Source organism: Macaca thibetana, chromosome 7 (assembly GCF_024542745.1).
Source record: "Macaca thibetana thibetana isolate TM-01 chromosome 7, ASM2454274v1, whole genome shotgun sequence".
In the NCBI taxonomy this organism is placed as follows: Eukaryota; Metazoa; Chordata; class Mammalia; order Primates; family Cercopithecidae; genus Macaca; species Macaca thibetana.
This window is the reverse complement of record NC_065584.1, coordinates 136,640,033-136,655,233: the sequence shown is the minus strand read 5'-3', so window position 1 is coordinate 136,655,233 and position 15,201 is coordinate 136,640,033. Positions and strand designations below refer to the sequence as shown.

The following is a 15,201-nucleotide window of genomic DNA, read 5'->3' as shown; positions in this document are numbered from 1 at the left end:
TCCTGGATCTGGCACCGCTGAGGGCCCATGACCCTAACCAACTGCCCTCCATGCCTCCCATCCCTTTGCCAGGAGGGCAGCAGAGAAGGTGCCCAGCAGCATTTCCCGAGCACCCCAAGACCCAGGCCTGTCCTGGCAGATGATGGGAAACACAGAGATGAGCAAGGCCCGGTCCTTGAGAAGACGGGGCCAACAGACCAGAATCCCCCTGAGGGGTTGTTGACTGCATCCTGTCAGTCCCCACTTTTGGACCAGTCATTAAGTAGGTGGTAAGGAGGCAGATGCTTGGCTGTGGGGAGAATCCTCAAAGTAAGCACTTGCCTTTATCAGGTAGCGTCAGGCAAGCAACGTGTTAAACTGCAAAATGACTGGAAAAAGGGCCGCCCATTCAGTTCCATTTTAACAGATACCACCAAAGATTCCCTTCTAACCTCTGACTGAAAACCATGGTGTGGGTACCACGAAATAGAGTAAAGGGAACTTTTTTTTTTTTTTTTTTTTTTTTTTTTTTTGAGACGGAGTCTTGCTCTGTCGCCCAGGCTGGAGCGCAGTGACCAGATCTCGGCTCACTGCAAGCTCCGCCTCCCGGGTTCCCACCATTCTCCTGCCTCAGCCTCCCGAGTAGCTGGGACTACAGGCGCCCGCCACCTCGCCCGGCTAGTTTTTTGTATTTTTTAGTAGAGACGGGGTTTCACCGTGTTAGCCAGGATGGTCTCGATCTCCTGACCTCGTGATCCACCCGTCTCGGCCTCCCAAAGTGCTGGGATTATAGGCTTGAGCCACCGCGCCCGGCCAAAGGGAACTTTTTGTATGTATTCACCAGTCTCTGTAGAAATTGGTCTATTTCAAGATTATATATGTCCTTTGGGTGTAGTTTTTAAGAACAGGACTATAATGAACTGAAGTTAAGAGATTAGTACTCTAGATAATTTAGTGTTTGACAGTAAGCCTGCTGTTTCAGAAGTGAAACACCTTTTTATTTTATTTTATTTTTTTAGTTAAGTTCCTCCAACTTGTTTCATTGACATTGCTGTTGGGAAGACTTAAATGCTAGGTTGCCAAGTTTAGGTATTGTTGAAAAGCTAGTAAGAAGTGGAGGGGGGGTGTGATGGAAGCGAACAAACACACGTCAGCATTGCAGAATGTCAGTCCTGGCATTTTAGTGGGGAAGCTCCTTGGACAGAGCAGAAAAGAGCATGAAGATGCTGATCAAATCGGAGATAGTTAAACTGAAGAGACAGGTTACTTCACGTGTATCATTAACTTTGCATTATGACTCTAGGGCTTTATGAAGCACAACACATCTCGCCAGAATGAACACTGCCTCACCAATTTTGACCTGGCTGAGTATCGGCAGGTGCTGAGTGACCTGGCCATTCAGATCTACCAGCAGCTCGTGCGGGTGTTAGAGAACATCCTTCAGCCAATGATTGGTAAGGCCAGGGCCCCATTGGGCATTGCAGCCTGCCTATCATTCGTGCCCATCAATAAGTAGCCTCCAGGGGCACATGTTTCAGGGCAGCTATTCATTTGGGGAGCATAAAGTAGTAAGATACAGGGCTAAAATTAGCCGAGGAATCCCAGAAACCCAGCCATAATTAACTGGGATGCATGAAAATCACTGCTTCCACAAGACTGAAACAGTAGTTTCTGGCTTCCTTCCCTAATGTTTAATGTTTAAATTCAGTTTAATGCATTGAATTTTAAAAAATTGTTTTAAGTTACCAAACACTGTTATCTTCTGGCAAATTATCAGCAGCCTCTCTTTTTTTTTTTTTTTTTGAGTCGAAGTCTCGCTCTGTCGCCCAGGCTGGAGTGCAGTGGCCGGATCTCAGCTCACTGCAAGCTCCGCCTCCCGGGTTCACGCCATTCTCTTGCCTCAGCCTCCCGAGTAGCTGGGACTGCAGGCACCAGCCACCATGCCCGGCTAATTTTTTGAATTTTTAGTAGAGACGGGGTTTCACTGTGTTAGCCAGGATGGTCTCGATCTCCTGACCTTGTGAGCCACCCACCTCAGCCTCCCAAAGTGCTGGGATTACAGATGCCAGCACTGCGCCCAGCCTATCAGCAGGCTCTTAAGGCTACTTCCAGCTACACTTTCTTTCCCCATCCATGCATTTTCCATGTTTCCACAACTTCTTCATTTCCCTTCTGTGGGCTCATAGTGTTTCCTTTGCTTTCATAGGCCACAGTTAACTAGCTATTTGAGACATCAAAAGCTGAGGAAGCCATGGGAGATGGCAATGTTTTCTTCAGATGTCCCTTAAAAAGTCAGTAAAGCACCCTAGGTCGGCGAAAATATAGGAGATAACACAGATACCAAGAAGGTCAGCTTCAGCCAGTTTTTCTGTTGCTTTGCCTGTTTCTATTGGCTGAATAAGAAGTTTACCTGGACCAGGTGTGGTGGCTCACGCCTGTAATCCCAGCAGTTTGGGAGGCCGAGGCAGGCGGATCATGAGGTCAGGAGATCGAGACCATCCTGGCTAACATGGTGAAATCCCGTCTCTACTAAAAATACAAAAAATTAGCTGGGCGTGGGGCTGGCACCTGTAGTGCCAGCTACTTGGGAGGCTGAGGCAGGAAAATGGTGTGAACCCGGCAGGCAGAGCTTGCAGTGAGCTGAGATTGCGCCACTGCACTCCAGCCTGGGCGACAGAGTGAGACTCCGTCTCAAAAGAGAAAAAAAAGAAGTTCACCTCAAAGAAGCCCCAATCTAAATCCTTACCCCCATCTCCCAGTCATTTAACAGCAACAACAAACGTGCCAGTTCTAGGGAATCTATGTTTAGCACAATTAAATAGCAAGATGAACCAGACGTGGCCTTTGCTCTCAAGGGACTCACAGGGAGTGGACATCTCAGAAACATTCTAGGGGAGGCATAAGCCAAATGCTAAGAGAGCACAACAGGGAAGCAGCCAGGCCACATGTGAGAAGACGAATCCTGGGAGACGGAGGTCAGCCCAAGGGCCCACTGCTATTGTGGAAGCCCAGAATAAGGAAGGGCCCAGCTCTCCAGCCACTCCCCTCTCCCATGTCTTCTCCAAGATGATTGTCAGTGCCCTGCCTTTCTTACTGTTTTTGCCTGTGGGGCTCAGATAACATGGAGAATGCTTATCTTAACCCTAACTGCTACCAATCACTCTCAAAAGCCCACCCAAGACACACAGACTTGTGCTATCACAAGGCTACTGCTTCTTACTCTTCTTATTTTAGAAGAGACACCATTAAGTTTACTTAAATTTATAGTAAATTTTTGCATTTAAGAATTATTCCTTCAGTAAAGTTTAAAATCCAGAAGCCCTTTTGTAGTGAAGTTCCTTTTCCCTGTATCTTGGCACCCAGATCTTCCTTCCTTCCTTCCTTCCTTCCTTCCTTCCTCCCTCCTCCCTCCCTCCCTCCCTCCCTCCCTCCCTCCCTCCCTCCCTCCCTCCCTCCCTCCCTCCCTCCCCTCCCTCCCTCCCTCCCCCTCCCTCCCTCCCTCCCTCCCTCCCTCTCTCCCTCCTTCCCTCTCTCCCTCCTTCCTGCCTTCCTTCCTTCCCTCCCTCCCTCCTTCCTTCCTTCCTTCCTTCCTTTTTTTTTTGAGATGGAGTCTCGCTCTGTCACCCAGCCTAGAGCCCAGAGGTGCGATCTCAGCTCACTGCACCCTTTGCCTCCCAGATTCAAGTGACTGTCCTTCCTTAGCCTCCTGAGTAACTGGGATTACAGGCACACGCTACCGCACCTGGCTAATTTTTGTATTTTTAATAGATATGGGGTTTCCTTATGTTGGCCAGGCTGGTCTTGAACTCCTGGCCTCCAGTGATCCACCCACCTCGGCAGCCTCCCATAATGCTGCGATTACAGGCGTGAGCCACTGCGCCCAGCTAATTTTCCTAAGTTGAATGTGTGTGTGTTTGTGCAAATGGATGTGTGCACGTGAAAGATTTCCGTCCACATCTTCTCCTCTAACAATTGAAATACTCCTGCAGTCTCAGGCATGCTGGAACATGAAACGATTCAGGGCGTGTCTGGGGTGAAGCCCACAGGGTTGAGAAAGCGAACCTCCAGTATCGCCGATGAGGGCACCTACACACTGGACTCCATCCTCCGGCAGCTCAACTCCTTCCACTCAGTTATGTGTCAGCACGGCATGGACCCTGAACTGATCAAGCAGGTGGTCAAGCAGATGTTCTACATCGTGGGGGCCATCACCCTGAACAACCTACTCCTGCGGAAGGACATGTGCTCCTGGAGTAAAGGCATGCAGATCAGGTGAGCAAACGCCAACACCTACAACAGTCTCTTTTTGCTGCCCGGCTGGCCTGCCAGGGTTGTGGAGAGCTGATGGCTTGTTTTCAGTCCTTGCATCTCATGTCTGATGCCATGCGGCCAAGCGGCAAGGGAGAACCTGGCACGGAGCCACTTTCCCTTGCCTGGCTGGATTTCTTCACATCTCATTATTGCTCCCTGTCTGTACCCTGCCAACAGGTTCTTCACATGCTTGATAGGAAACCCTACTCCACTGTGAAGCTTACTTATTTGGGGGAGTGAAGAGATGATTCAAACATACACAAAGATGAGATAGCTGCTTCCTCTCCTTATGTGTGTGTTTTAATTATACAATAAGAAATTATTAAATTATAATAATGAATATTTGTATTGTTTGATTGCTTTTAGAAATATATTTTTGGAAAAATACCTTTTTGTACCTATGACAACAAGAACAGGTCTAATAGATCTTTTACTAATTATTACAATATCCCCCCTCTATATTTTAAGAAAAGCTACACTTAATTTTATGCCCACTACTCCTCAGCATAACCTCATTATTGTAACATAATTTTTTTTTACAAATTTTTTATTTTTTATTTTTTTGAGATGGAGTTTCGCTCTTGTTGCCCAGGCTGGAGTACAATGGCATGATCTTGGCTCACTGCACCCTCTGCCTCCCAGGTTCAAGCAATTCTCCTGCCTCAGTCTCCCAAGTAACTGGGATTGCAGGCATGCACCACCACGCCTGGCTAATTTTTGTATTTTTAGTAGAGACAGGGTTTCCCATGTTGGCCAGGATGGTCTCGAACTCCTGACCTCAGGTGATCCACCTGCCTTGGCCTCCCAAAATGCTGGGATTACAGGTGTGAGCCACCGTACTGGGACACAAATTTTTATTTTAAAACAGCTAGAATATTCACCAAGAGGAGAGAAAAATGATTTCTCCTATGAAAGTCTTAGTAGTTACTCAATCTCAGGAACTCTTAGTGTTCTTTTCAAATTTTCCATCCTGACTCACACTGAATTGTAGTGAATTTTAAGACAGTAATGCTTTCCTCTCAGATAGTGGAACATATTTCTCTATAAGGTCTGCATGGAAATGTGGAGCCGCCTGTGGTAATATTATGCTGGCCCCTATTTGCTTGGGTGCTAAGTGCTGATTGTGTGTCCATTGACCTCAGTCTTCGGACCGCTGCCACTTGGTTGGCTGCTTCGTGAAACCTCAGTGTCTGTAGTTTGTCTCTGTCCCCATTTGGAGTCCTTGTCTCTTCCAGTGGCCCTCCCTTGCCTCTCTCTCCCTTCATCCCGGAGCTTTCTCAGGTCACCATCTTCATCTCCTAGGCTCTTCCCTTAAGGCTTGAGCACAGGTATATGTAGGGCTTCTGGTTATTCAGTTACCTGATTTGAAGTTTGTCTTAAGAGAGAGTGCTTCAAGGATTATCAAGTCTCACCCTGCAACAGTAACCCAGCTCTGAAATTGTAAGAGAAGCTACAAAGTGTTTTCTGGCCAGCCCACCAATAAAGACAGGGCTACATTATGTATTCTATTTTGTTTATTAGCAAGTCTAATAACTTTTGCCATAATGACTTTACTTCCATCTTCCATTAAAGAGAATTACATTATCTTGTCATTTAATCTTATATAATGATGATTATAATCCTCATGACTATAATAAATTTTTAAGCACAGCTGATGAGATTTAAGAAAATTGAACAAAAATACTGCCTGTCATTTTAACATAAATCCTGACAAGGCCACACAAAAAAAAATTAAGACATTTTTGACAACATTCAGCAAATTTGCATTCTCTGTATCTCTCTTTTTTTTTTTTTTTTTTTTTTTTGGAATAGGTACAATGTCAGTCAACTTGAAGAATGGCTGCGTGACAAGAATCTGATGAACAGTGGGGCTAAAGAAACCCTAGAACCTCTCATTCAGGCTGCTCAACTTTTGCAAGTGAAAAAGAAAACAGATGATGATGCAGAAGCCATTTGTTCTATGTGCAATGCTTTAACTACTGCCCAGGTAGAGCCACTTTCCCTGTTATGAAATAATTTAACATTCATCAAAGATGATCTTTAGGGAAGTAAAGAAGTCTCCTACTTATTGCTTGTATTTCTGAGCTGACTTCACCTGTGTCCAAGAAGATATATACCTGTGCCGATCTTAAAGCAAGGAGATTTTGCCACAAATTAATACATTTCAGTGCTAATTATAGTTAAATATATTTAATATTCAGCCAATATTTATTGAGTGCTTACAGTGTTCTATATAACATTGAAGGCACTGGGATGTACCCAAAGGCAAAACAAAGCCTCTGCTCTCATGGAGTATACAGTCTATGCAGCTTATATTCCATAAAATAGCTTTCTATATTATTTCATAATTGAGTGGATTATCAAATAATGACTTTGTTTTTAGAGACAGATAATTCTTGTTACTTCAATTCAACAGATGACTAATTGAGCCTCCATCTCAAGGCACCATATTTATTGCTGGGGAAGATGCTTCAATAAATAAGGAAAAATTCCTGCCTTCAAGGAGCTTACGGTTTAGTAGGGCAGACAGAGTCATATCCAACTGACTCTACCGTAGAGGTTCTAGCAAATTCTATAGTAAGATGTCTAAAGGAAGTGCTGAGGGGAGATAACTGTATTCAGGGAAGGTCCTATTAATCTGGGCATTGAATTTAAGGAAGTAAGGGAATGAGAAGGGCATTTGAGGATGATAGTGACAGCATGAAGCAAGGCACAGGCAAGAACATGCCCAATTTTCTTTTTGCCCAGTTATTTTCTGTGCTAAGTCTTAGACTTTCTTAATGTTCATCATATGTCCTATAACATGAAATTTTCAGTTTTGCCCAATACAGTAAAAAATCAGTTCAAGACCAGCCTGACCAACATGGTGAAACCCCATGTCTACTAAAAATACAAAAATTAGCCGGGCATGGTGGCAGGCACCTGTTATCCCAGCTACTCAGGAGGCTGAGGCAGGAGAATCGCTGGAACCTGGGAGACGGAGGTTGCAGTGAGCCAAGATCGCGCCACTGCACTCCAGCCTGGGCGACAGAAAAAATCAGTAGGCTGGGCATGGTGGCTCACACCTGTAATTCCAGCACTTTAGGAGGCCAAGGCAGGCAGATCACCTGAGGTCAGGAGTTCAAGACCAGCCTGGCCACCCTTGGTTAACAGTTGCCACTTTGGGAGACTGGAAGGATGGGAGTGCGGACATTTATTTTTCATGTTTTATTCTCTTGTGCTGTTTGAATATTCTTCTAAATGTACACGGCTTCTTACAATATTACACAAACATTACATTGATACATTCTCCTGTAAAAATTCAAATAACAAAGGTAAATGTGCAGACCAGCTCCTCCTTCCTTCTGGGCCCAGCCCACCACTGAGTAGAACTGAAATCCGTATGCACAGATCCTTTTAATTTTCCAGATTATAGGTGCCCAGTGTGTATTTGATAATATGCCAAAAACTTTGATCATTTCATTTCTCACAGATTGTGAAAGTGTTGAATTTGTATACTCCTGTTAATGAGTTTGAAGAAAGAGTCTCTGTGTCATTCATTCGTACGATACAGGTAAGAGCTCCCATCTTCTTTGATTCGCCAACACAGTCTTTTGAATGGACATTTTGTGATTTATTGAAGGATAATGTGTTATCTTTTATCTTATTTTACAATGCACTAACTTTTTTGATAATAGTTTATTGGGAAAATGAAGTGAGTTTAAAACAAAGGTAAACATTCTTCATTAGTTGAGAATTTGAGGGTAGAAATTTTAGTAGAAAAAAGTCTTTTAGATTCAAAGAACTGATGCTCTGTTAATTTTTTTTCTTAATCTTCTCAGATGCGTTTACGAGACAGGAAAGACTCTCCCCAGCTGCTCATGGATGCTAAACACATCTTTCCTGTCACCTTTCCTTTCAACCCATCTTCCCTCGCGCTAGAAACCATCCAGATTCCAGCCAGCCTCGGCCTGGGCTTCATTTCACGGGTCTGAAAGTGATGCCCAGGCAAACATTGACAATACATTTCTTGCCTGAAATAGGAACCCATTATTTCCAGTGAGCTACTGAAAATACATTTTTAAAGAGAAAATACTGATTATCTCCCATATGAGAAGTCATTAACTGGAAGTCTCCCTAGAATACTTTCATCACTTTGGAAACAAAGATAGGCTCTTTTGTGCTGTGTTATCTTTATAGCAACACTCATCCTTAACCAACTAGGTACCCTGAGTTTACATACAGGAGAATGATGGAAGGAAGGGAGGGAGGGAGGAAGGAAAGGAGGAGAAAAATGTGTCTTCAGCTGGCAGCATTTATTTTAAATCCTTAGCACTGCATTTGAATGGTATAAAAAGCATAACTTCCATAGATGAGCTGTTGTTAGGAAGGCACCAAAGAATCTCCTCTGCACTAAACAGGAGAATGGAAAGAAAAGTCTCCATTGAGTACATATCATATCAGTTTTAGGAATCAATTATGTTGATATTGTCAAACTGGTTCAAAGAAATAAACTGGCAATATGTAAAGTAATTCCTCATTTGTGTCACTATTATATAGAGATATTAAAGGAATGTTGGTTTGCTAAATAGTATAGATGTCCATTTGTACTATAGTTTACTGAGCATTTTAAACTGCTGCTACATACTGTCTTCTTAAAATGTAAGTGATATTCTTATTAGGCACTACAACAATAAGTTTCTCTTATCAACTCTGTTTACAATTCAATCAGATCACAGTTTTAACTGGATTATATGCAAATACCTACAGATTCACCTGCACAAGTAGCAGACACTGGAAAGTCATGTAATAATATGACAAAATGCTTGACATTTAGGGGTAGGATTAGACAAAGTGGCTATTGTTGATGTCATTATTTATTCAGGATGTATTACACTGATGTGCTCATTAATTTTCCCTGGGTGGATATTGCATCAGGGTACAGTGTTCTGTGAAGTGACTTATTTTTAATTACCAGATCCGATTCCTTCAGTGCATATTTTCAACCTTGACAGGTTTTCTCTCTTCTTAATTTATTAAGAATTAATCTAGGCTGGGTGTGGTGGCTCACGCCTTTAATCCCAGCACTTTGGGAGGCTAAGGTGGGCGGATCACTTGAGGTCAGGACTTTGAGACCAGCCTGGCCAACATGGTGAAACCCCGTCTCTACTAAAAATACAAAAATTAGCCGGGCATGGTGGCGCGTGCCTGTAATCCCAGCTACTTGGGAGGCTGAGGCACAAGAATCGATTGAACCTGGGAGGCGGAGATTGCAATGAGATTGAACCACTGCACTCCAGCCTGCGTGACAGAGAGAGACACTGCCTTGGGGAAAAAAAAAAAAAAGATTTAATATCACTCACTATCCAGAAAAGATTGTCAGAATATTCATGATTCAGGTCTTGAAACTTTGATTATGCAAAAGAAGGTATATAATAAATATTTCATTATGAGTCAGTTTTTAAGGCTTTGCAACTTCTATAAGTGTTCTCAGATGCCACTAGGTACTTTTAAAAACATCATGTTAGAAATACTTTAAGAAGACTTATATAAGAAATAGAAGATTGTTGAATTTTACAGAGGATTTGGTTCATTAAGACCCAGATTCTGTAAGTTGTCATTCTGAAATTCTAGTTAAATATATTCACCATTTTTCTTAGGAATCTTATACAATAAATCCTTCAGGTTGCACAAAAGCAAATTATTAGTTTTCATTAGAAACTCTGGTTCTGAATTACAATCATAGATTATATCATTTAACTGTTAGATGGTCTATAAAAATGACAAATCTTATTAAAATATGTGCAATATTTGTGGAAGTCAAACAGCTTCATATCAGTGATAAAGATTGTTATTAAAAGATGAATACTGTCTGTTAATTCACGTGGGCCTCAAGTTCCTTGTTTATAAAATAAGAGAGTTGGACACTGATTCTTAATGTCTCTTCCACATTTAAAATTCTCTCTTCTCAGCCCTTAGATTCTAGAGAAAAAAAGCTGCAGTTATTCAGTAAGTTCATTCTTTGATGGAAAGACCAGTGTGTAGTGCCTGTCAATTCCTTAGGATTAATCAAATGTAAAATCACAGGTTTGTGACCGTAACCTTTCTTAAATGTACATGATTTATGTACATGCTCTTAGAAGGTCCTACTATATTTGTATTATAATTAGTTTAATTTTTATTACATCATATACTGCTTTATTCAGTTTGAATACATGTATTTATTTATTTGCAGTATCAACCAGAAGCACTACCAATTGCATCAGATTCTCCCAGTTTTTCCTGGTTGTCAAGGCGGTTTTCAATGCACAATTTAGTCACAGCCATTTGGTTTGTACTGAATGTGTCAGAATCTAACAGCATCCGATATGCTGTAAGTTGGGGACTTGCTAAGAAAATGCAACCGTGGTACAAGCAGTCCACCTCAGCCCTGGAAATCTCCCAGACCTCCCCCAGCTTCATCCTGTGTAGCACGACTCACGTGCACCCTGAATCTTCTCAAGTCTTCCAGGTCACGCTGTAGCTCTCACTGCCATGCAGCCCTTTTTTTCACTCCAGACAGCTCATGTACTGAAGCGTCATGAAAGAAAGGCTATGGTCTGAGCCTTTCTCTCCCTTCTCCTGTCTTTCTCCTGTCAAGTGCTGGAGCCAGAGCTCCCACAGCCGCCCCTGCTGGTTTCTCCTGTTCAGTGATGGTGGCACAAAGGTTCTGCTACTCCAGGGCTCCAGCTTCCTCCCAGGCCTACCCAGAGCCCCAGATGAGGGTCTGAATTAACCTCTCTTGGTTAATTGGCCTGGAGATTTTTAGTCGTTCACAAGAATCCTTGTAACCAGGGAACCCTAAGGTCCAGTAAATGACTCTGTATACCATTTTATTGAAGGTAAAAGAAGATTCTGCCGACTATGGGGATCTTTGGGCCAGTTTGAGGATTGCTTTCCCTCTGAGGTTCTTTCTCTCTGTCAGCCATACTTTCTCACCCAACTTCAGACACACCCTGCCACCCTTTCCCCTACACATTCACTCTTCCCCTTCCCTCAACTTAATAGTCTCTCCCGTTGCCTGCTGTTTGTGCACTGACGGCAGGTGGATGGAGTCAGTCCTCAGTTGCCCCTGCTGGCCTTCCTGGTGCTTACCATCAGCCCAGTCTTTGCGCTGGTCTTGTTGTTCTTGCTTCTCTGCAATACATTCCTTCAGAAGATCAGTCATTGACTTTTTCTTAATTCCTCTGTGACACACAATGGGAATTCAAAGGAAGTGATCTTAAAAGTCACAACAGTTCTTTATCTCAATAATCCCCTCCCCATTCACCTTACTACATACAGACTCACCTCACACCCTTACAACTTGAAGCTGAAGAATTAAAAGTAATTTCCCCTTCTTGCAGCTTTTCCTCAGGTTAAGGCTTTGATCTGCCCGAGAGTAACTCTAAAAGAAGGGAAGATAAATATGGGATAAAATCCACAAAGTGCAGCTTCTAATTCCTTTGGAAGTTTAAAAAATGTCCACATATCTGATGCTTCTTTCATCAGGTGCAGAAGCACAAAAACATATTCCAAAGCCAACTGATAGGAGATTTGGGGATTATTGTCAGTTTGGATGAGTTGCTGTGTTATTTCTTCATTTCCATGGATAGCTGATAGTTGGCTCTTTCTGGGTGAGTAATTACGTGGAATATAGATCAAATATGTTAGTAAGGTTATAGCTACATGCTAGGGGAGGCTATGAAAATACTATATTATTATAATTTCAGTGTAGTGATTGTTGTGAGAAATTACTTTCCTGGTAACCCTAGGAAAATGAGCACCTACCACCATCCTGAGAAGTCCTCACACAATGCGCTCTCTCTCTCTCCCTCTCTCTCACACACACACACACACACACACACACACACACACACACACACACACACACACACACACCACTAATTCATAGAGTTCCTTAGCAGGCATAGTCAAGGATCCTCTGGGTAATGTCAGCTGCTTATGATAAAACAGAGCCAAAACTAGTGCATCCTGTTGAAAGTAATGCAGAAACAGTACCTGGGTCCAGATATGCTTTCCTGCAGCGCTTTTCTCTGTTACCTCGTTTCATCCTCACAGCAGCATGGACGGTGGATGGGGTTGCTTCTACAATCATTTGCCGATAATAGCTTGGGAATAGAGATAGGGGCAGTGACTTGCCTGATGTCGCACAGCCCTCTGGCTGTCCCGCTTTCCCATACGGAGCAGTGGTGGTGTGGGCACCTGTGAGGCAGGAGACTTTAAAAAGTCGTGAGGTCACGTGCTGCCCCTCCTGGTACATGTGGAATGCCCCTGGCCAGCAAGGGGTGCTTTTTTGTCCGAGTTGGCAGCTGGCATGTGGGAACGGACCAAGTGCTGAGCACCAAGTGACTTGTTTTAAGGGGACCAAGTGCTCAGCGCCCCGTGGTTTTCTTTTTTGTCGTAGTTACTTGCTATAACTAGGCTTGACTTTTGTCATGAATCAGTGCTCTCTGGGAGGGTGCAATATTCTGTTTGGGCATTAATTGGTGGCAGACTATCTCAACCAAAAAGACAGGAAGCAGCAAAAGTCTCTCTGAAATTAAGAGGAAAGTTACTCTCCACACACCCATCAGAGTCCCTGTTGGAGCCACCAGGTGAGCTGTGCAGCCTGGACAGGCCTGCAGCTATAGGCCACCTTCCCAATTTAGGTCCTCAGCACAGGGGAGCCCAAGCCACCGGGTACCTTCTGAGAGCTGTCACTGGGCAGGCCATATACATGTCAGTGTGTGTGTGGGCGCTGCAGTGTGTGCATGCCACAGGTGTAGACGGGTGCTAGGAGGGGTGCCGTGTGCATGCACGTTGAAGAGGCTCTGTATTGCTGTCGCCTCTGTTCATGGATGAGTGCATTGTAATTTGTTCTCAGGCTGTGCTGTGAGGGCCGCCTTAACCCTTGCTCCCTTCCCTTCTAGAGCTGCCTTAAGTTCTCCAGAACTTTTCTTCTGTAAAGGATATCTTGCCTGGAAGGGATATCTTGCCCTGTTTCTCAAGGTTTTGTGAGAGTTTGGATTGGGTGTGGCCCTGCATGACCCTTCTTCTCCTGTACTTCCTCTTTCCTTTCCAAATGGGAACTGGAACTGTGGGGCAGCGACAGTCTCAGAGCCAGTGAGGCCAGCTGAGAGAATGCTTCTGAGTCAGTGGGACCCTGTGTCACAAGTAAGCAAATGAATATGTGAAAGAAATTATGGAGATAAGTTAGATTCTTGGTAATACTTAAATGTCTTGCTTTCTACTAACCTTTTGTTACTAAAGGTAAAGGGTATAACTCAAACTTTTTGTGGACATTCTTTTCAAAATTTTTTAAGAACCCTGTACTATAAAAGGTTGAGTAAAAACAGGAAAGCGTTCTATAAGTTCTGTTCTGTTGTATCACCCTAAATTAAATAAACCAACCTGAATTACAGTAGATTTCTCAGTAGATCAGGAACTGAAAAATACTATGTAAAATATCTTCCAAAATGCTTTTTATACTTTTTTTATTTGTAATTTGGTCTATCTAAAATGTTCATTAGCTTAACTTAATGGATGTTATTGGATTCATATGACTAACATTTCCTCAGTATTGTAATGCTTGAAATATTTGAAAGAAAAAATGTTTTTTAGTTGAAACTGGTATATATAATTCAGTGCTTGGCAGGTCAGTATATTTTTATGCATTTTTCAGCGTCAGCAGTTTCAAATCTTATTGTTACTGTGTTACAAAATTTTAGCCCACATTTCAGGCTCCCTAAATCATTTGAGCCATTATTTTTCCCAACAAATGGTGAATTTTTTCTTTAAATGTGGATATATATGTTGTAATTTATGGTTCCTAGTTATGTATTTTTGTGGGATCCTGCAGTAAAATTGACTTTTTTGTGTCTTTGGGAAATTTAAATTGCTCTAACAGTGTTGCACAGAAATGAGTTCATGCCATTTAACATATTGTATTTTAATTATTAAGTTCATTAATTTACTATGAAATTGACATGCCTTTTAACTAAAATGAAATTGGACATTGCGGTTTTCAAATATTTTTCCTTGTTGGGTCTGGAAAAGGAATTCTACTTTGATCTGCATAGAAAATTTTGATACAATTTTTTGAGAGTTCTTAGGTGAAACATTTACCCATTAAAAAGGAAGCAGAAATACTGAGACATGAAAGGCATTATCAACTAACTCTAGACTCTAGAACCCATTCTAGCATATCTCACGTGCAATTTTTAAAAATAAGTTAATAATTCATCTCATATCAAAAAAGCCTTTGAAACATGGGTTTTCACTAGATATCACCTAGTGCTAAGATAAAAACCAAAACAATATCAGAATTACATTTATGCTCTAAATTTGTAGTTGTCCAATGTTGTGCTTAGTAAATGTGTGTCATTAATGCTGTATTCTCCTAGCTATTATAGAAACTTGTTTAAATAAAGATATGGATATAAAGAGTTTTTGTCAGTGTCTTATAAATAACTCCACTGCACATTTTAAAACAACAAAACAAGTTGTTTTCCTGAAGACTGGTGAATGTAAATACAATCTCTCCCCATGAGAATATTCTAAGAAGTCTTGGAAATTTAAAAGTTGACGAGTTCCCCTCCTAAACTGGACAACCTAGTAATATATATGATAAAGAAGAGAACTGCCAAACACTTAAGCAAACAGAAACAGCTGAGGAAAAGGTAGTGTCTTTTCTTCAAGGGAAAGTCATGCCTAAATATGTTGGAATTCTCTGACAGAGAAATAGACATAACCAAGGGGAATTTGAGATACATAATCTACTTAGACTTTCAAAAGGTTGAGGATGTCATTTGTGTCAAAAGTTCTACTTTTAATATAGTGGGAGAGTAGACATTTTTTGGCGTAGGACATAGATCAAAGAAGTATGCAGATGTGCTTTTTTGGGTAAGGAAA

The 15,201-nt window shown here is 42.3% G+C and overlaps 1 protein-coding gene across 5 annotated transcripts in view; it reads left to right on the top strand.

The window, feature by feature from the left end:
* Positions 1-14,733, top strand: part of MYO5A (myosin VA) — a 222,022-nt gene extending 207,289 nt beyond the window's left edge. For all 5 annotated transcript variants that reach the window (XM_050797908.1, XM_050797912.1, XM_050797911.1 and 2 more), the window contains 5 exons: positions 1,283-1,433; positions 3,969-4,251; positions 6,103-6,277; positions 7,763-7,843; positions 8,112-14,733. In XM_050797908.1, coding sequence (XP_050653865.1) covers positions 1,283-1,433; positions 3,969-4,251; positions 6,103-6,277; positions 7,763-7,843; positions 8,112-8,264 — 843 coding nt within the window. In that variant the 3' untranslated portion in view covers positions 8,265-14,733. The remainder of the gene's footprint in view (positions 1-1,282; positions 1,434-3,968; positions 4,252-6,102; positions 6,278-7,762; positions 7,844-8,111) is intronic.
* Positions 14,734-15,201: the final 468 nt, after the last annotated feature.